The following is a 23,194-nucleotide window of genomic DNA, read 5'->3' as shown; positions in this document are numbered from 1 at the left end:
GATTAAGTCATTTGTATTGACTCTAGAAGAATACAGAGCTGCTCCTGTGAAGTAGGCCTACGCTTTATTCTCTGTATATAGTGAAGTATAGCATTGTTCTATTCCTACTATGTTAGCGTTTTTAAGGTCAAAGTGTAAAATGGTCTACATCTCTATCACGTCTGTCAATATCAGTTACTGGATGTGGAACAATGACGTCACGTGATACTCGAAAACGGAAGTGCTATGTTTTGAATGTTGCCTAAATAACCTAGCATACTAGGTTATTTAGCGTCGAAGGGATTGGTGATAGCGAAGTGATATCTGACGAGATGAGCCCTAGGATTAGAAACTGATTGCCTGGTTGGGAAAAATTTCGGAAAAAATCCAACCAGATAATCAGCTCAAGCGGGAATCAAACCCACGCCCGAGCGCAACTCCGAGACGTCAGGTAAGCGCCTTAGTCGACTGAGCTACGCCGGGTGGCTTCTTGATTGTTGCAAATACAATGCCGTGAATAAGATTATTGATAATTAAGATGTGACTTTACTTGGTTTAAAAATAGTTACGAAATTACTATCACATTTTAAACTATCAGCACAATATTTTATTTATTTTTCACTATTTTTTTTTTAATGTTCAACCAAAAAAAAAACTGATCTTCTTTATGACGGTGGTCCACTGTGGCCCAAACGACAGCGTATCTGGTTATAAATCGAATGGTCTAGGCTTCAATTTCGGTTGGTAATGATCGTAAAGGAGTTCAATGGTATTTCCATACGATTGCATACGTTACTTGTGAATTTCCATTGTTCAAAAATTTCCACCAAAGTGAGGAAAAATAGGACCAAAAGATGCAGTCATTGGTGGTAGTGGTGGTGGTGACTGTAAAAAAGTTATACGCCAACGAGAGTACAGTACAAGAAAGGGTGGTAACCACTTGTAGTAGAAGGGAAAAGTAGCGTACACAGACCACAATGAAAGTAAAGACAAGTGTAACAACACCTCAGACTGGGGAGAGGGAGGAAGATGAATAAGAAGTTGAAGAAATTCGGTCGGTGGATTAAGACAAGGTCGGTGTTTATTGCAGAGCCCGCTGCATGGCGCTGCGAGTGCGATGACCTCTTGGTGGTGGTAAGAAGGCCACTCTGTCTTCAGAGTCAGTCGCGCGGTCGCTGGAAACGTGTGCAGGTGTGAGTGTAGTGAGTGTGGTGTGAAGTGCCTCAACATGCCAACACCCCGGTAGCGCGGACACCATGAGCAATTCACTCTTCAGGAAGTGCCTCCACGCCAAGGTCAGTCCGATGGGATCTTCATCAAATTTTATCTTGTTCGAAGTCTCAATACACATATACCATCGATTCTTTCAGAAAAAAAGGTTAGTTGAGGAGTACCGTTAGGAATCTAGTGGACGGAATGTTTTTACAATTCGTACTTGATCAAACTTCTCAACTCTGGTGACAGATCAGGAAATCCTCCTGTTGGACACTTTTAGCAATATATAAGTTGCTGTTACTTTCGGTATAAAATTTTCCAAATAGACACATCTATCTAAGACGTTAGTTGTTTTATTAAAATATTTAGTGACACTATCTTCCAACTTACTTTAATAACAAAGATGATGTGAACTAGCTCCTTATTGACTTCTCACAGGATAACCTAAAAACCTCCACAAACATTCACGTCCAGTTGAGAAATTAACATGAAGATGGATTTCAATTAAATTTGTTACTTGTATACATACAATTTAGTGGCAGATACCCAGTTAGAGTTATTAATCTTCCACCAGTTTACTCAAGTAATGTCTGCAAATGTATAAGTCAATCTGAACCGTTACCATTGCAATATCTAAAAATGCATTTCCACTGAATTTAATACTTCAACACTTCTTAGATTTGACAGCATATCTAAAAATTCATTTACTAGGCCTATTAAAATTCACCCAGACTAATTCATCTGCTAAATACCTGAGTATTTTGTCCTTGAACAATTCCAAACTTCAGTGTAAATTGAAATGAATTTTATCACATTTCCAACAGAACTGGGGAACATTTAATAATAAAATTTTCAAATGTCTCTATCTAGTTCAGGAATTACTATTAAATTCTAATAGCTAGATATTTTTCTTTTTTTTTTTACACATCTTGAGTAAATTTACTATTATATTTACACATCTTGAGTAAATTTACTATTATATTTTAATTCAAAAAGAGACGTTACTGCCAAGTTGTGAATAATGAATTTTCATTCATAAAGGTTCTTTGACAGTTTTTCCGAATTCAGCGACATCCGGAACCAATTTACTGATAAATTGTTGTAGATCTTAACAGAAAAGTTATTTGGAATTGACAGTTGAAGTAAAATCCTGTGCACATCTTGTCTCAAATTCTATGGCATTCGGTGAATTTGTTATTAAATTTCCATCCATTTAATCAGACTAATAGTTTTACTCTAATTTACACAAATACCTAAATTGATTTCATCACTCACTCCCTTGACTCAATTTTCACCTCTGCATTATTTAGCCGCTGACATTACATTACAAACGTTCTGACAGACAACAAATCAAAAAGCCACAACTATTAATAATTACTCAAGTTTGATGTAAGTGCTGTCAGATTGAAAAGATGAAGAAAACGAACTACACTAGGATAGGGATTAAAACTGCTTTAATAAGTACCAAGTCAGGAATCAAATCGGATAATTTTCCATCACATAGGCCTACATATAAATAATTTTCCTGCTCTGAAAATTTATTTTAGCTTGACAAATTTTAGTGTATTGTGGGTAATACTGTAATTAGTGAAATTCCGGCAAATCACATCTTTATTTATGTAGACGATAATGTAGCAATGGTGGAACTACGACAAAGTAATGGAAGAAAATCTCCACACATTACTACCCTACTGTTCACAATAGCAGGCTACATCTCAAAAGATGTCAGGTATCGAATCGCGTTCCTTTGGTGAAACACAGTTTCTGGCTAAGTTCGACTTGACTGTAAGAAGTGAACATACACCATGGGTGAAGAAATACACCGCCTCTCGAAGGTTACAGGCTCGTTTATCAGATGATAATGATCCCATTTAAACGTCAAGATTTTCTGAGACGAAATAGCGACAAGACAGAAACAATGGAAAAAGGAAGCAAAGTACTCGCAGAAAATCAACCCTATATACCGTACATTGTCTACAGAGTCTTGTAGAATCACTTGAGGATCCAACTGCAGGTTAAACGCGTGTGTTTAGATAATCGGCTATAATGACCGTCAAATAAGAAGGCGGTCCGGTTTAGAGCGATCCTGAGCATACAGAATCTCGTGGAATAGCGTTATTCAACTTCCGGGAATTAAAATAGTCACATTAGATGCAGCTTTGATTACTGAATTACACTACTGTAATTAATACAAACATTTAAACAATAACATCTATACTCCAGCACTGCTCACAGTCTAAGTAGTAAAGTGTTCTGAATTGGGCTGCCTTCCTAAGTGGCGGCCAGTATAAATCTCAATGCTGTAAGTTTTCATACCCCTAGCGGGTTTAATCAAAGCCCCAGATTAGTGTTTCTTTCGACCTTAGATTAGACGAACACAAGATAAAACTACGATCTGGTGTCAGAAAAGACAATACAGGACAGTCACTGAAAACATCATGTCCTAGAAGGAATTTAATCAGGAGCGCCATTTCAGTTTTTTCTTGGGCGAGGAGCAAGATTTTTTAGGGAATTTCTTATAGGATATACCAAGTGGAGTAGGCCTACTTCTTCCCTATTTCCTCTGAAATGAACTATTTTCCGTACCGTAAACTGAAGTAAACTTCGCCATAAAAAATAAACCATTATATCAGATACACTCAAAATACTTTTTCAATCCATTGTTTTTTTCTCCATTTATTTAGTATTTTTTTTTTATTAATTTAACTCACAAATAAGAGCTGATAGCGTCTCTTTTTATAGACAAGTTTACTCCATTTTACAGCACATTTCCAGTTTCCACATATAGGACTAGTTTGTACTCCTTGCTGTTAATATTACGTAAGTGCGAACAAATGAACACACACAATTTTACTGATAAAGTTTTTTAAAATTTTAATTGACAAATACTGTACTCTTATTTAAAATAGGTAACAATCATTAAAGCAAGAAGAGTTCTCACATTTTTAGTACTACTATTCAATTATCAATTTTTTTAATCTTAAACTCGGGAAGGAGGCCAATTACTCCCTCTGCCTTCTTAAGGGGTTATGTACAGCTTACAACAGTAAAATTTTAGAAATATTCAACATTTTTTTCCTCCATTATTCTATCTTGTGCAATAATGAAAATAGGTATGTGTAAAACACTGTCCTTCTGCTATATGAAAAAAAAAATATTTTTACGATTAAAAAATATATATATATAAGTTATATACATTTTTTTTTTTTTTTCAAAATTCAAAACGGTGGCAGTTCATTGTGCAGTGATGAAGCGTTTCCCTCATAACTCATAAATCTGTTAACTTTTTCATGTTCTCTTTTATTTTATTGCTGAAACTCATGTTTACAATATCATGCTCTTTCAACTACATTCCTTAGTAATTAATATTTTTTTCTTTATTTTGTGTTAGAAGAAAATACTGATACCTGACCATTTTTTAAAATGAATTTATTTTTTATCAGACAATCTATCAAAGGTAGAGAAGTGATTTTGTATCATATTGTAGACATGATATGCATAAATACAGACAAAAAATTTCATCACAGAATGTTGGATAGTTTTTGAGTTATGAGGGAAACGCTTCATCACTGCGCAGTGAACTGCCAGCATTTTGAATTTCGAAAAAATATATAAATATTTTTTTTTAATCGTAAAAATATATTTATCATATAGCAGAAGGGCAATGTTTTACACATATTAATTTTCATTATTGTACAAGATACCGTAATGGAGGAAAAACATGTTGAATATTTCCAAAATTTAACTGCTGTAAGTTGTACCTAATCCCTTAAATGAGGCCTCTGAATTCAATCTCACAATCGTGGTTCCCATACAACGTTACAGCTGCGCGTCTTCTTTATCCTATTATTATTTCTTTATAGAAACCTAAAATGATCTTTAAGCAAGTAACCTCACTCTGCGACCCATGTACAGAGACTAAACAGATAGTTAAAAAGTCAGTAAAAACTTGCTCAGATTAATTGGTTTAATCCCTACTCAATTCTTAGCAGCAAAAGAACAGTTTCTAAGAAATTCGCATTTGGCTGAATCTAGCTTAAATAATTGAAGCAATGTATGTAAAAAGTTTCTCTTTTCACATCACCCAGAAATCACAGGTAATATTCATAAGTTCCCTACCTCATTATCTCCTGGCCTAGTTGCCTCATAAGTGATGCCTTCTTGGTATCACTTGTAAGGGTCAGACCTGTCTTCGGACAGTTGACTAAATAACAACTCATAAGTTGCAGATGTCTTGTCAAGCGATAGTCACTTATCAGCAGGGTCCGGATTTTGAGAAATTAAGAATACTTAAAAATGATCACTGAAGTGACACAAGTTTGAAGGAAATCACTTCAAATATAAAAATACGTAAAATATGAACATTAAATTACATCAGTATTAAAATTATTTTAAAATAATAGCATTGCTAAAGTATTCTTTCCCTTCTGAAAATTCTCCTCTCTTATTATTCAGTGACTTGCTTTAGAAGGTTTCGCTTTACTCGTAGGTAAATGACTTTTGACTCAGTTCATCAGGTGTGATAAAATGATAGCTCTTACAATTCAGTAAAATACGAACTTTTCTCATTAAACCTATTTAACAACTAAATGTCAATATTTGTTCACAGTCGGTGTTTAAAAATATGTAGGCCTGTACAATATCGAATGACAACAACAAACTACGTAACAGAAGACAAAGTTAAATCTCAAACGTTTTTATTTAGAGTCGATAACAAACACGCTGAAACTACAGATAATATTAATTCAAAATGCAAAACCTTTTAAACAAGACAAACTGCTAATACGTGTATGTATATATATTATTTTCCTTCATTAAGTAGGGGAATATATGTATAGACCTAATAATAACACCATGAAGTCATCCAGTTTGAGTAATTCGAATTACGACTCTACATTGGACATTAATAATAGGCAGAGTTTTTTTTTCTTTTCTCAGCTTTATCGTCAATGCTGATACAAAATAAAACTGGGGTGAAGTAGCATCATCTGTACTTAATCCATTAATTTTATTACACAGAAGATTAATAAAAATTTGTCTAACCAAAAATATGGATTACCCAAAAAAATTAATTTATACAGACTTTAAAATATTAACTATTGAAGAAATTTATAAATATAGTTTACTACCTTACTACTACAGAAATCAAATAAAACATCAATCTAATCTACATGAATATCGTACTGAAGACAAAAGTACTTTCCCATTAATTGAGCCTAAATGTCGTACAAGAGAAACTCTTAAACATGGTGCTAGTTTCGGCTCAAGACTTTATAATAAAATTACAAACTATTTTCCAAATCTGAAATATTTTAAAATTGAACCCTTTAAAAATGAAATTTATAAAATTATTCACGATATATAATATTAACAAATGTGTGTATTTTTTACCCTTTTATTTCTGTCGACTATATTCATGTTTTTATGGAATATCACTGACTTCTGTCTGATTATCAATTTATATTAAATGTATTTTTCTCTCTTTTCCTCTTTCTTCTTCTTCTTCTTCTTTTCTTTTTTTTGCTCTTGTGTGTTATTTATCGGTTTGAATTAAGTTAATTAACATTAAACTGTCTTTGTAAATTTTATGTTATATTACTGGCTAAGACCACGTCGTACACGAGCCTGGCTCTTACGGTAGTGGCTTGAAACATTTTTGTTTTATAATTTTAATTTGTACTTAATTTGCCTACTAGCTAGCTAGCTAGCTAAATAAATAATTATTTAATACAGTAGTTAGACCTAATACTCAAATGAAAATAAATAATAATACAGAAAGTATGACCTAAACATTAACCTAAAGCTTACAAAATAACCTAAATATTCACCCTAGCTTAAAAAAAAATAACTTACTTCGAACATCACAAAAATATAAGCGGCATCTATAAATCTACCGATATACTGTACTGCTATTGTTTGTTATTTTATTTCAACTGAAGAAACATTAATTTTTACTATAGAAGATTCCACGTTGACAAAAATGAATTCAGCGTAAGGGACTTTTCCATCAAATGAATAGTTGCCATAGAAGCGCCTAAAAATATACCTACCACAGTACTAGCATAGTCTAGTATATACAGTCACGAAGCTTCAGTTTATGAGGGTACTAGGAACAATAGACTGTGCAGGTACTATTTCGCATTGTCTGTAATGAGGCGACAGTAGCGATCCTAGTGGTTAGCAACTATCTATGGATGCATATTTACTACGTATTGAGCATCGTTACTGTATATACTAGACTGTGGTAATAGACAAGGCCCATAAAACCAATGCTTTTTTTCTTAATGTATAATCCTCTGTATAAATTATCATATCACACTCGTAATTATTTAGCGGGCGTTTGACGGCGCTATATCAAGTACCAGGTTAATTAGCGTAGTTGGAATTTGTGATAACAAGATTGTATTTGGCGAGATGAAGTCGAAGATTCTCCATGTGACTGTCATTAGCCTTATATTTGGGGAAAAGCTCTGAAAAAACAACCAGGTAATCAGTACAAGCGGGAATAGAACCCACGCCCGAGCGCAGCCCCGGATTAGCAGGCAACGTGCCTACCACCTGAGCTACGCCGATGACTTCCCATAGGATACTGAAAATAAGTGTGACCACTAGATAGCGAACAGACGGACATACACACAACATAATCTAAAAACGTATATTTCTGCGTAAAATCTCGAATTCATTTAACAGCAAAGTAAAAAATTGTCATCTTCAGTAACAGAAGAAAAAGTATTGTAACATTATACGATTTCAGAATCTCATATTTAATAATGCAAGGCAATAAATATCTTATTACATTCACAAAACATTTCAATTCAATTAAATTCAAGTTGAACTCCCAACTTGTTTCTCCCATTATAAAATTTCACTAACGCCTGCACGAAGTGTTTAGCCTACAAGCACAACACGGTGTCAAAGACACCGACAAGAATAACAAGAAATCGAGAAGGAAGAATCTTGACGCACAAGACAGTTCACAGCGAAGAGAATGCGATGACCAGATACCCGTGAGAATACTTTGGAACAATGGCCTCAATAATCGCACGACGTGAACGACACAACAAAGTAGTCGAAACGGGCTGGAAATCTACGTTTACCTCACGTTAGCGTAAGAAATGTAATTCTCTATGTGCTAGAGTGAACACCATAAACCCCAACACTATGCAGAGGCAATTGACAATAGTTGATTTAATGTAGCTTTGCAGTTACAGAAGTTATCAAAAGATGACGGGATAATTAAGCAACATTGATAGTGTGTCCACAGTCTAGTATATACAGTCACGAAGCTTGAGTTGTGATGGTGCTAGGAACAATAGACTGTGCCGGTACTATTTCGCATTGTCTGTAATGAGGTGATATTAGCGATCCTAGTGGTTAGGAACTATCTATGGATGCATATTTACTACGTATTGAGCTACATGATTGTATATACTAGACTGTGGTGAAATTACAACGGACAGAGAAATCGAAGTAATTTATTAACACATGCATTATTTAAGGCATTATTATTTAAATGTGCTGGTATAGTAATTCATGTTAGTTAGCTGGTATAGTAATTCATGTTAGAGAAAACCTGCCTCAAAATGCTCTATCATCACAAATATCACATCTTGAGAAGAAAATCTGACATTTCATATGCAAACTACTCGGACGACCGAGCGGGATGATCGAGGAGATATCGTCTCGGACTCCAATTGCGAGGCCCAGTTTCAAATCCCGTGGGTTTTTTAGGCGTTTTCTCCACTCGCAAAGGCGAATGCCGGATTAGAATTTACTTTTCATCTACCCCAAACATTTTGTCCGTTGTCTATGTACTGTACGTGTTCATGTTGTCTTCTAGAAAGTGGTCTCTGCGTCAAGCTGACTCCTCACCATAAAGTCCCTCACAGTCCGTGTCTCGTGTGTGATCCAAACGAATTGACTTATTCCACCACTACGGGCACTGCCTTATAAGACACAGAAAGGAGGTTAAAGAAGGATAAAGAAAAAACTACATGCATGAATAATTGACTCATCAAAGTATTAAATATTAAGAAAACGCCTCTAAAAGGACCATTTCGCTCATGTACCAATTCACCAATGAAGTGTAAGAACTCGTTAAATTTCAACCAATCAGAGCCATCTATCACTTCAATATCTTGCCTGTGCAAACAACGTTGCAATTATAGATAGAAACTAACAATAAAATTCATCTCTGGGGGTTGCAATTTAACCAAGAGAAAACGAAGTATATTGTAGTTAGAAGTACGAGACAACAAAAGGATCTTGCAGGACTAGTAATAGATAACTATATTTACTTACTTACAAATGGCTTTTAAGGAACTCGGAGGTTCATTGCCGCCATCACATAAGCCCTCCATCGGTTCCTATCCTGTGCAATATTAATCCAGTCTCTATCATCATATCCCACCTGCCTCAAATCCATGTTTATTATCCTCTCATCTACGTCTTGGCCTCTCCAAAGGCCTTTATCCCTCTGACCTCCCAAGTAACAATCTGTATGCATTTCTGGATTCGCCCATATGTGCTACATGCCCTGCCCATCTCAAACGTCTGTATTTAATGTTTCTAATTATGTCAGGTGAAGAATACAATGCGTGCAGTTCTGCGTTGAGTAACTTTCTCCATTCTCCTATAATTTCATCCCTCTTAGCCCCACATATTTTCCTAAGAATCTTATTCTCAAACACCCTTAATCTCTGTTCCTCTCTCAAAGTAAGAGTCCAAGTTTCATAACTATACAGAACAACTGGTAATACAGTATAACTGTTTTATAAATTCTAACTTTAAGGGCCGTATTCATAAACATTTTTAGCGCGGGCTTTCGGTGGATTATCAGCGTTTTTCGTATTCATAAACCAGTGTCAGCGATAGGATATGATTTGAATTCTGTACTAGTAACCAGTGGATAGCCGGGGCTAGCTTAGTACGCTCGCAGCGCGTGCTGCGAAATGTCTATGAATACTACCCTTAGATTTTTTGACAGCAGACTAGATGACAAAAGCATCTCAACCGAATAATAACAGGCATTTCTCATAAGACATAGAACCATGGAGTGAGTGAGTGAGTGAGTGAGTGAGTGAGTGAGTGAGTGAGTGAGTGAGTGAGTGAGTGAGTGAGTGACTTTTTTTGCCATTCCATGACATTGTGTTTCCCAAGTTTATTTTAAAAATAAATTTGAAATGTATTATCTTCTCTCTTCGACTATTATCATTCATTCAATTATCCAGGAACATCATTTTATTTTTACTAACATTTTTAATATTAACCTGTCTATACCTTTAGAGAACCGGAAAAACTGCTTGCTCCCCCCTCCAAGACTGGAGTTCGATGATACTGGCGTAAAACACAAATCACTCTACTAGGTATAGGAAGGAAGAAAAGTAGTTCATTTACGTAAACCAGGAAATATCGCGATTTTGAGTTTGATAATTTTCATTAGGCTTTTCTTTAATCAAAGTACAGTACTGTATTAAGAATAAGTGTTTTTACTCACGAAGTGAGTTATCCATGCGAACGTATTCATTATGCAGTGTATATTATACTGTCTACAGTACATTAGCGTACAATATAGAGAAAGAAGTTAAATTGAAAAATAATCATAATATAAATATTTAAACACAATTTTGAAAATGGTGGCCGTTCATTTCGATACAGGCTTCAGTTCTTTTGTGCATATTATCGCACTATAGACTATTGCATCTAATTCCAATTGCCAGTTTCGTCCTTCGTACTAGTAACTCATGTTGAAATAATTCGGTACCTACTCTATAAAAGAGTACCTTACGTACTATAAATTCAATCTTCACTTCTGCCCGACCCGCACAGATAAAATTACTCAGACATGCTATCTACTGTCCGTCCAAGTGGTTGTGCCGCAGGATTGTAGAAAGGGAGGAAATCACGTGACAGTTAATTACTTAACGAGGCCCTTTTATTTAAGTTAAATTAAACAGCTGTATAATATTACGTAAACGCCCAATTCCTAAGAGAAATTAATGTTTTCAGAAAAAAGCTAAGACAGCCCAGCTTTTACAGAGGGGCGAGCAGAAGCAGGTGGGGGAAATCGGGATGCGACGTAGGCAAACGGACAGTACCTGTGCGAAAATATGATTCAATATTGAAAGCTCTTTCGTCACTGGAAAACGCGAACATATTTCTGGAACGTACTATACTCAGTAACTCAGTACTGCTTACTATCTGCGGTCTTGTCTGTGTGGAGTTGGAACTTCATTAGTAGAAGGGGTGGGAGTGAAGTACATTCAAAAACTCAGGTACAATAAAAATTGAAGTAAAAATAAAATGATGTCCCTGTACTATGTAGTTTTTTCTTCAAGGGCAGATCTTTCACTGCAAACCCAACATTATCCCATCTTTCCTATCTTCTGCTCCAATCTTTCGCATTTTCTGCTTATTATCATTATCATTCTTTATTATTATTATTATTATTATTTATTATTATTATTATTATTATTATTATTATTATTATTATTATGCTCATTTGAAAGTTCTTGAGTATTTTATAATTACTCAACATACTTGTTTACATTTGTAAACAATATAAGAAATCACTCCCCGGTGTAGCTCAGGCGTTAGCGCGTTTGTCTGCTGATCCAGAGTTGCGCTCGGGCGTAGGTTCGATCCCTGTTCGGGCTGATTTCCTGGTTGCGTTTCTCCCCCGAGGTTTTTCCCAACTGTAAGGCGAATGTCAGGTAATCAAATGGCGAATCGTCGGCCTCATCTCCCCTAACAACATCTCGCTGTCACCAATCCCAACGATGCTAAGTAACCTAATAGTTCTCTGCGTAGTGGTCAGACCTTCAGCTTGTCACGCAGCTGGTCCTGGTTCGAGTCCTGGTCAGGCCTGGGATTTTTCACTGAAAAATCCATAGTGACTCTTATGGCTGAAAAGGTCGCAGTCGGAGTTTTTCTCGGGATTCTCCCGTTTCGCCATATTAGGCATCTACATCATTCCGTCAACATTTCTCCATTCCGTTATCATTTCATGGCATTCCCCGAATGCCGGCTCGCGACTCATGGAGGGGACTGGCCTAGGGACGAGTAGATTGGCTTGCTCGAAACCAGGGTACGCAGCGAACATTAGTGTAGTAAGCCGGTGTGGGTTTGAGAATGCGACTAGTTTGAGGTTTAGTGCAACTGATCGTCAAAGGTCGCAGTGCTGGGTCATAGTGCCCCGTCCCGAAAATTCCATTCCAATCTAGTTGTTGGTAGAGCGTCGTTAAATAACCAACTAAAAAGGAATATTAGAGATCAGCAAGTAGCGGCACGCCAGACCGTATCTTTGGTAAGCTTGGCTCAAGTACACAGCTTAATCCGGAATAGTAAACAGAAGACCAACAAATATTTCGCGCCTATGGAACAAATAAATCTAAACTTTCTTGTTGCGAATTGAACACCGTCCCGCTGCATATGCTACTACTGGAGACAGCGGAGAACTCGGGAAGTTACGGAGGAACAAAATTTCCTCCGTCCAGGGCCAAAGTCACGCCCTTCCCGTCCACAACCGGTCTCCGTAAGGACAGAGTCAACTCAATTTATATACAAAAATGCAACTCACATAAATGATGTCGTGGAACCAGCAGTGTGCAACTGATGGGTAATTGTCCCTGTATCCAGGCAACAATTTTCTCCTTTGTCCTTGTGAGCGGTGGACGTTACTTTCTTAACCCACTCCGGGCAGTCACGTGACCATCACCGTAATGCCATGACTTACCCACGAAACAGCAAAAGCACGAACTTGGTAGCAACACTAAAAACTAGGGTGTCGAATCCAGCATAAGGACTTCAAAATTCGCAAGTCACCGATCCAATAACGGTTCATCGATATAGTGCATTATAAAAGTTCTAAAGCTTCTCCTGAACTTGCAATTACAGTTACTAAATTAACGTTTATTTAAGACGATTAAGAGACGAGTTCAATCTTCCAGAAGCACTTCGTCTACAGCAGAACGCATATGTTCTGCAGAACAGAGCTGATAGGATTATATGTGGAGCTGGTTTTAGAGATACTGTCGACCGCTCTTTGCTGATAAAGGTATTCTTACTGTACCGTCTATGTTTGTCTTGACAAGTGTTTTTAACGGAAAGTTTCAATGATTTGCTTTATTCCAAGTGTCACTTCTGGTTATATTCCCGTTCATAACTAACATTTAAAGTTAGCTCCAATTTCCACACCTGCCTAAGCACGACGCACCCGAGATAGATGAATTCGTCTACACACTTGTTTCTCTTGAGGTCATCTGGTATCCATTCTGCACACATTCCCAGTGTTATTCTTCACTGCTTACATAGGGCTATGTTTCATAAACGTATAAATTGACTTCACATATTAACATCCAGGGGATTGAAGTCTGGTGATTCTGATGGCAATGGCATAGGCCTATCACCGAGTCGAGTCCACTGTTGAGGGAGCAGTGTTCATAAAAAATTATCTCTGACAAGACGAGAGAAATGTGGTGGGGTTTAATATGCATAAATGCCAGCTTTCTTCTTGTATTTAGTGTTACATTCTCACGAAAATGTGACAAGTGTAACCTTACGAAGAGCAAAACAAATTGACTTCATCCTGATAAATTACATTTGCGATACCATACGTATTTATTACCGTTTTTCATCAAGGAACACACACGAAGATTTTCAAAAAAGTTAGGATTCACTCCGAATACATACATACATACATACATACATACATACATACATACATACATACATATATATACGTACAGTCCACATCTGTGGAGTAACGGTTAGCCCGGGTTCGATTCCTGGTCGGGGCAAGTTACCTGGTTGAGATTTTTTCCGGGGTTTTCCCTCAACCCAAATATGAGCAAATGCTGGGTACCTTTAGGTCCTTGACCCCGGACTCATTTCACCGGTATTGTCACCTTCATCTCATTCAGACGCTAAATAACCTAAAATGTTGATAAAGCGTCGTAAAATAACCTACTAAAATAAAAAAAATACATATTACGTATGTAATATATTTTATATACTGGATGAATCTTCTCATCCTGCGGATTGAGAAGTTTTGCAGTATCGGCGTTTTACAGACTGTACCGTATACACAGTTCCATGCGTCGTATAACTTTCGACCGAATTGACTGCTACGTACCGCACTGAGCACGAGCGGCTGGAACCACCTATTTATAGGCAAATTCAATGTTCTAAGCATTCGGACAGAAAACATGCTTTTCTAGAACGTTTTCGAAACACAGGTAGATTATGGAGAAAAAAAAAGTATGTATCCAGAGCCATGATTTGAACCCGGACCTGCACCGGGACAATCCAACGTGTTAACCGTTGCCCAATCACACAGGTCAACATCGTAGCCTTATCGAACGGGCTGGTGAATGCGATGTGAACACCTGCATTTTACATCGTCTGTAAAATGCAAGTTTGCCTAGTTACCAATCCGCAGGATGAGAAGATTCACCCTGTATATACTCTGTTCATATGTACATAGCCTACACATACGGTATATTAGTAATATGCGTTACAAGAGCGGTATGTTGAAGTTTTCATGTTCGAGGAAAAGTTTGAAAAAGCGAAACGTAGTTGAGCTTTTTTAATTTCCGAGAATTGAAAGAAAACATACCGCTCGTGTATCGTACATTATTTTGTGCGAAGATCGTTTATTACATACCTGAAAGAGGAATTTCTAATTAGTTGCAATGAAATCTTCATCTTGGTTTCTGTTCAATGACGGCAAAGTTGTAAAACAAAAATATCTATCTTCAACATTGTTGCTTTAAAATGTTTTCTGTGTTTACTATATTCCAGCAGGCCGTGATATACGTCTGTCTCCCCCCCCCCCAGTCTATAAATGCGAACTTAAAACAAACGGTAAGGTTATGTAATGATTTATTTTTCATTTTAATCCTTTAACAAAATTATTTATATAACATATTGCAGTAATAACATCGGCAAGTTTAATTCTGCCGGTCAAGGAGATGTTTAGAAATGGAAAATATATTTGACATCTAATTCTGCACATTGAAATTAATTGTTACATTTGTGCAGTTATTCAGAGTTACTGGAGCACCACCACCAGTTTTTTCTATTGTGAAACTTTTTTGCATGAATATTGATTTCCCAGTTTCCGTCGAAGTTGAAGCATTAGCACTATAGATAGCAGCATTTGATAAACCCTCCGTCTGGCAGGAAGTCGATGCACTGGAGACTGTGGTTGCAGTTTTGTGAATCCTAGTACCAATGTTGCTTTTGTCGTGCAAAATCTTTTCGGTACTCTGTATTTTATTGTAGATAGAATGTTGGACGTATCCCTCTGCCACCGTCGAAGACTTCCAACCACCATGCCGTTTCAAAGCAAGGATGTCGGCTCCTGTATTTGCTAATAAAGTAGCTGATGTTCTTCTGAATGCATGTCCCGTGTATGAATCTGGATCATTTAAGTTTAAAAACTTTGCAATATTTGAAGGCACTCGACCAATAGTGTTAATTCCGACAACTTGGTTCGTACATTTCCCATTAGAAAATCGATGGGAGAATCTACGTGATGCAGCATTTATTGGTCGGAGATTTACATATTTTCGAAAAATTTTCAAAAAATGAACTTCTTCATCGGGTTTGTCAATGATTGTAAATGTTCGGGAAATTTTTGTCTTTGTATTGGGAATATTCACAACAATGACTGAACCCCTGTCTTCAATGTCATCAATAGTCAAATTTGTAATCTCATCCCTCCGACAAGCACCAGCTATTCCCATTATCATAACTACTTTCATCATCAAGTAAGTGTCATCAGGAGCTTCAATTAAAAATTTAATCATGTCCTCTCTGTCGAAAACTTTAGTTTTTTTTTTTTTTTTTTGGCATTTGCCCAACGTTTTTCTTCTTTAAAAAATTCACCAAACTAGAAAATTGTCCAATATTGATACCATACTTCAAATTTATCATAGTTTTTAACATTGAATATTCTGACCACAGACTATTAGCAGATTTCAAAGTTGTGGTCCTTTTCACGAAATAAGCAAGCATTGTTTTTTCATTAATTTCTCTTTTTTTTCCTTCCAACCAATTTGTGAATATATTATAGGCTCTTTCATACCTTGCTCTGGATTTGTCGGGAACCAGAGAAGCACAGCCTTGTTCCCAAGCCTCTTCAACTTCAAGATCCACATCTCCTTCGTTCAAAGTAGCCGCCATGATGAGTCTGGAATCCTGTTGATTTTTTTCACGGCTTCCTTAATGTTACTTGCATCACAAATGCAGTAACTTTAGTGGAGTTGTAGAGTTTACTTAATTTTTGCAAATATTTAAAAACAGTAATTAACAGTGCAATTTAGGTGAAATTGCAGTGGTAAGTTTCCAATTTATAATTATTACTATATTGAACGTCTCTAAAAATAATATGTTAAAAGCCTAAAGCAGTAAAATCAATATGTCACTTAAGCGGTAAGAAGAGGGAAATTGTTATGTGTGTTAGGTTGGGAATACTGAGTGTGGAATTTTACACTTTCCGCGGATTGGCTTTGTGCGGAAACCAAGCAAATACGCACGATCTCGCACAAAATATATATGTCTACTTATTTAATATTTATGTATCTAATACTACTTACTGAAAATTAAATATCAGGGACAGAGTTTTATTACGTGCTGTAAATCTAAAACACGGGACACACAGGTTTACTTTTCTCCCGGAGGAATCCATACTAAGAGCCATAGGGCTCTCGGCCAGGATTGAATCCTCGAATGCTTAAGACGGCAAAGAGGTATTAAATCCTTTTCTAGTCCCGTGATGATTTATCATTAGTTAAAAGTAGCGAGTTAAATTCCCTTTCACTTTATAGTCGTATACGTAGGCAGTTAGAGCTTAAGGAAATAGAAATCTCTTTCCTCTAAGTTCCCCATAAACGCTGAAAGATGATGCAAGTTCACAGAGTTCACTCAGTATGAAGTTAACATTGTATAAGTATATTCTAAAGGGAGGGGCGAAATGTCACGCTACCATGGCCACGCGTGTCCTTGACCATCTGGTCTCGAAGCGCGGACAGTTACACTGATGTTACGTGTTACAGCTGCCAGAATGACGTATGACTTGCAACAAACGTTTTACGTCATAATTTCTATTAGGCCTACGACAGTCAGCTGTTGAGGGAATCAGGGTGGACTAACGGAGCAATGTGAGGCAATGTCTCTTGTTTTGACTGACCAGATCTAGTTTTCTTGGTCAAAATACGGGGCGCACAGTAGGGTCTATTCATCTATTTCCTTGTTGTTTTACCAAACATATTCACTGTTTCTGTAATCGCTTGTTGATTTGATCTTCGGCTATATGCCGTAATAAGATATGAAATACTTTACAGCTCTTATTTTTTTAACGTCTAACATTAACTATGTCCTGCGCGGTAGCGTTCTGCCTAATACATCATGCCTGAAAAAGGTTACCGAATGAGTGCTGTTCCAGTCCTTATGGGGGATGAAATTTTTTCATGAAATTTCAGCCAGTGTATGGGATCGGTGTTAGCCATACCCTCAGTGAAAAAGGTACCCGTTGTACTTGTAGCTGAGAGGACTAGAATCCCTTTCTATGAACACATTTTTAGGGATGAATAGACGAAAGTTCATATTCTTTAACATTTGTGTGTTCGTAAATGCCGAGCTTTCTAACAGAAATAAAATATTAGCTATTTTATGTGCATTTGTGAAATTTTAATTACACACATATGAACATAAAAATTACTTACTTACTTACAAATGGCTTTTAAGGAATCCGGAGGTTCATTGCCGCCATCACATAATACTGCCATTAGTCCCTATCCTGAGCAAGATTAATCCACTCTCTACAATGAAATCCCACCTCCTTCAAATCCATTTTAATATTACCCTCCCATATACATCTCGACCTCCCCAAAGGTCTTTTTTCCCTCCGGCCTCTCAACTAATACTCCATATGCATTTCTGGATTCACTCATACATGCTACATACCCTGCCCATCTCAAACGTCTGGATTTAATGTTCTTAATTATGTCAGGTGAAGAATACAATGCGTGCAGTTCTGCGTTGTGTAACTTTCTCCATTCTCCTGTAACTTCATCCCTCTTAGCCCCAAATATTTTCCTAAGCATCTTTTTTTCAAACACCTTTAACCTCTGTTCCCCTCTCAAAGTGAGAGTCCAAGTTTCACAACCATATAGAACAACTGATAATATAACTGTTTATAAATTATAACTTTCAGCTTATTTGAGAGCAGACTGGATGACAGAAGCTTGTCAACCGAATAACAACAGGCATTTCCCATATTTATTCTGCGTTTAATTTCCTCCAGAGTAGTATCATTTAGTCTATATTTGTTACTGTTGCTCCAAGATATTTGAATTTTTATACCTCTTCAAAGGATAAATTTTCTATTTTTATATTCTTGTCACGAGACATCATCATAAAATATACTTTGTCTTTTCGGGATTTACTTCCAAACCTATCTATTTACTTGCTTCAAGATGAACATAAACAATACAGTTTATAAATGAAGTGAAATGTAATTTTTATAGACTATTTGTTATCATTCTCTCCTTGTTTCCTCTTTCCTTCGTCCTCCATTTCTTCTCTCATATGAATAGCTGTAGTCTGTGTGCGCGTTGGAATGTGTGTCAACGTGAGTTCCTTTAGGGCGACGTAACGGAGCTCGAATGTGGAATACGTATAATGTAAGAATGTGGTTACGTAATGAATACAGGCATGAACTTGATGTGAAAAACTAATTGTTTCAGAATGAACAACATTTATAAGGAAAAAGTATGAGTCGCCTCCTTATAACAAGTGATCAAAATTGCCTCAACACTCACTGATTCATATCTCAGTTCAGCAAGAAAATAAACATTGCACGCGTTTAAATATTTCGAATTCAATTCTTCAGGCAATTTAAAATCTTGAAATCAATATCGCAGTTTCTCTCACGTATCAAAATGATAGCGACGTATAACAGATTTCTCCACAGAATAGTACATTACGCAACGAGCCTATAATGGTAGTAATTAAGACGCAAGTATGTTTGTTTATGAAAACGAGCGCAAGCGAGTTTCATAATTTTCATACGAGCGTCTTGATTACCATTATAGGCAAGTTTCATACAACTTTTTTATGCTCGATCATATTTCTAACTTGAAATTATTCATAAGTTCTCATGTTATGGTTACGTAAGTCACGAACGGAACTGATCTGAATTGTGAGATGTGCGCAGACGCGAAAGTATTGATTTTTTCCGAGGCACGAATATAATTGACCTTGATATAACTTAGAAAACATTAGTCTTCATATAACTTGAAAATTGATTTAGAATTGAAAAACGAGATGACAAATTGAATTTATTTTTTAATATTATTTACAATTAACGCTAATTATTATAGTAACAGAACATAACCTTCTGCGACAGTATTGGATTTCCAGCCTCCGTGACATTTCCCTAGTTGTCTTTCGATTGCATATCCGAGAATAATCGAAAACCTGAACTTTAATGAATAGGTGTACTTTAATGACATGCATTAAAGGACTGCTACCAGGTGTACAATTACTACATTTCGGCATGGTCGAGCATAAATGTTATTTATGCTACAGGGGATGTAACAGCTACCAGTAATCCGGTCAATTCCAAACCCTCTCTGGATAACATTTTGTACGACGTCAACAAAAGTGATTTTTCTCGAAACTTACTGCAGTTATTCTTAGTCTTTTCTTCCTTCTTAAAGATAGGTACAATTATGAACTTCTTCCATTATTCCGGTACAATTTCCTTTTCCCAAAGAGCAAGTACAAGCTTATACATTTCGCTAGATAATGCGCTTCCTCCCTCTTGTATTAATTCTGCTGGAATTTGATCGATACCTGGAGACTTGTGATTTTTCAGATTTTTTATTGCAATTTCGACTTCAGAAAGTGTGGGTTCGGGTATAAATGGCTCAGCAGTTTGTATTGTAATTTCGCCCCGATCATTTCTATTTGGCCTATGTACATTTAGTTAGCGACTAAAAAAGACAGATCTAAATATCACTAGAAATAAGTCTATCTTATTAAGAGACTGGGGAAAGAAGCTTTTAAACCTAATGGAAAGAGAGACAAAATCTGTTTTGTGAAGAGCATAACGTAAGATGACTTTTGTTTCTGCATTTTTTATTTTATACTTTTATTATTATTATTACCTTCATTACTGTGCTTGCTATTACTTTAAGTAAATCTTATAAGCACTTAATTCAAATCGTCCAAAATTAATTATTCACTTAAGTAATATTCTATTCTGAAATTTGTGGATGCAAAAAAAAAAAAGGCGTAATTTTATGTCATAGCAGTGGATTTGGGCACTTACAATTTCCAGGATCCCCTTCCCACATAGAGGATTTGATTGTGCCCGGGTACAAACTGCTACCACACTTTGGAAACCTGGGTCACTCAGATATAGGCCCTATCAAACAAATTCTCATTTTCTGTCCATTGCTCAGAGGTCCTCCTCTGGTTTCGTTGTATTAACCAAGGAAATGATCTAGTAGCCACTGTAAATTTTCTTTCTCAATTAGGTCTATATAAAAACTTGTCATTATTTAGAGAAGATTCCCTATCAGAGGTCTGCATCGGACGTTTTCGCTCGAGTGCCAAGTAGTTCATAGCATAATCCGATAGGTAGCGCACATGCATGATGGGTAAAATTGTCGCGAGCAATAAATCCTCGAACGGTATAAGCCGAGCGTTAGACATTCGTTCTTGTTACAGTGATTAACTGTGTAGTAACATCATAGATGTTTATTATTTCAAAACTTTGCAGTGTTTAACTAACCTCTCCATAGTACAACTACAAAACTAGCTTTAAAATGTAATATAAATGTTGTAGCTAAATGTGTTTTTTTTCCTCCCACACAGGAGTAATTTTGTTTTTGCCATATATGATAGATGTTATTGGATGTAAATGTAATTATTATAAACGGAGAACACAATCACGATAATGCAAGAAATGTATCAAGTTTTCTAGTAATAATAATAATAATAATAATAATAATAATAATAATAATAATACTCTCTCTAATAATTAGTGCATCAATCTTTGCGTCTGTAACAGTTGTGCAGCATGATTATTCGTTTTATTATATTTTCTGTGACGTTATCTCTGTACTAATATTGTTATTAATTTACTGCTATATAATAATATTTTGTAAAACGTTTCTACATTGTCGCAGTATATAGGCGGAACACTATGTATGGACCTATCATATTATATATGTGGTGAATCAAGTGCTGACTAATTATTAATTAGGAATAATAACTATATATCGAAGTTTTCCATACGATTTTATTTATAACTTCATGTTACTGTTTTGGTACGTTCCATTAGACGTTTGTCATAAACGCAGAAAATAAAGCCTTATTTTTACCGTGTGAGCAAAACATATGTGTATCTTATCTGTCGCCTTCCATACAAGGTAAGACATGTCGGTGAGATGACCTTGTACTGTGGTTCTATTTATGACGAGCGTTTCACGACCGATCTTATCTCACTCGAGCGTGCGACATTCGACAGAGTTCAAGCGAGCGATTTAAGTCCAATGCAGCACTCTGTTCCCTATGTTTCTTATATAGTACCTATATATTAATATGTCGAGTAATACTCCTAGATGCAGCCATATCAATCAATCACAACATAACTCTTTGACTCTGATTCTATAAATGACGCGACTTCACATTTCTCAAGAATATTCTCCGAAGTCTGAGAACTTACTTCATTTTATTAATAAGAAATTCCGAGTTTTCTCCACGTGACTGAAGCAGATTCCGGCTTGGAGAAATCCTCAATAAGTATGATCAGTCTGCTCATTTTCATTAATAAAAAGTTGGAGAATTCTCAAATCTTTGGAGACTTTTCATTTTTCTCAGTTTTATTAATAGCGCCCAAATGTGCCTTATAGCCTATAGTTGCAAGGATAGAAAACCATAGCAATAATTATAAAGCAAATAACTATGGCATTCATGTATGTGTATACTGTTCATTTTAATGTTGTCTTCTCTGCTACTACTTAGTTGTGCTAACTACTATCAAAAGCGTGATATATAGACAGGCGTGTGCGCTACACGCTACTTGCCGGTCCCGAGACTGCGCCGTCACGGCCGCGGAAGCGCAGCAGCCCTTCTGCGCGGTGGGGAAGTTTCACTCTAGTTCGCACGCCGCTGGGTTACTACACAATATGTCGCCAAGTGCAATAACCGGCTACAGTTTTCCCGTCGTACACAGCATGGATCATTTTCTCGACGAAATTACCGGCTTGTCTGTACATCATAACTGTCATGAGCTGCCTCCTCCCCACAAATTACATATCAGGTTACGTCACACGGAAATGCGCGGTTTTATGATAGGTAATAGAATATCCTTTACCTCTACTTCCAGTGTGCTTCAAGCCACTGGGATGAGACAAATTCAGCTTACTAGTGCACGCAGTAGATGGATCTTACTCGTCGCATGTGTGTGATTTGTGGTACAAAACGGCTCAATACCGGATGCTGCAGACTGCTTAGGTACCTCTGCCATATTACAAGAATCTCTTAAAGATGGGAGATATTTTCTCGGGTTCCTCCATTTCCCCGCCAATATAAAATACAAAATTGAGAAAAAATACAAGTTTCTACACTTTCACCCTTGCAAGAGATCCTAGAACTAATTTTAATATTCTTATATGTTCTGAGCCAAATAGCCACTCATATCTCTCACAGAGAGGTTCGACATTTGCATTACCGATACGTAAAAAGAAACAATAACATTCAAGAATATTTTATAAACCACTGCACTGCAAACGTGTTACAACTCTTCCTTAACTCGAGTACCAGTCATTAGTAAAACAAAAACTGTTAAAACGCTTAGAGGCCTGTAGTTATCAAAACTTTTGATGAAGGGGATGTGTCCATTTATTTATTATGCTAGCTCAAGACTTTGTCGCCTACCTAAAAAATTTTTAAAACAACTACAGGGAGGGCAAAATAAAACTTC

General features: G+C 36.4%; 2 protein-coding genes across 3 annotated transcripts in view; one reads left to right on the top strand and one right to left on the bottom strand.

Moving 5' to 3' along the window:
• The window catches only part of Rab3GAP1 (RAB3 GTPase activating protein subunit 1), a 290,503-nt gene that overhangs the window by 96,832 nt on the left and 170,477 nt on the right, over positions 1-23,194 (bottom strand). The window lies entirely within an intron of this gene.
• Positions 901-23,194, top strand: part of haf (leucine-rich repeat and fibronectin type-III domain-containing protein hattifattener) — a 155,144-nt gene continuing 132,850 nt past the window's right edge. The window contains exon 1 of one of the 2 annotated variants that reach the window (XM_069821563.1): positions 901-1,274. In XM_069821563.1, the coding sequence (XP_069677664.1) occupies positions 1,236-1,274 (39 nt within the window). In that variant the 5' untranslated portion in view covers positions 901-1,235. The remainder of the gene's footprint in view (positions 1,275-23,194) is intronic. The other variant, XM_069821562.1, reaches the window with a different exon arrangement.

The sequence above is a fragment of the Periplaneta americana genome, chromosome 3, assembly GCF_040183065.1.
Source record: "Periplaneta americana isolate PAMFEO1 chromosome 3, P.americana_PAMFEO1_priV1, whole genome shotgun sequence".
NCBI lineage: Eukaryota > Metazoa > Arthropoda > Insecta > Blattodea > Blattidae > Periplaneta > Periplaneta americana.
The sequence above is the reverse complement of the archived record's forward strand: the minus strand, read 5'-3'. Positions and strand labels throughout refer to the sequence as shown.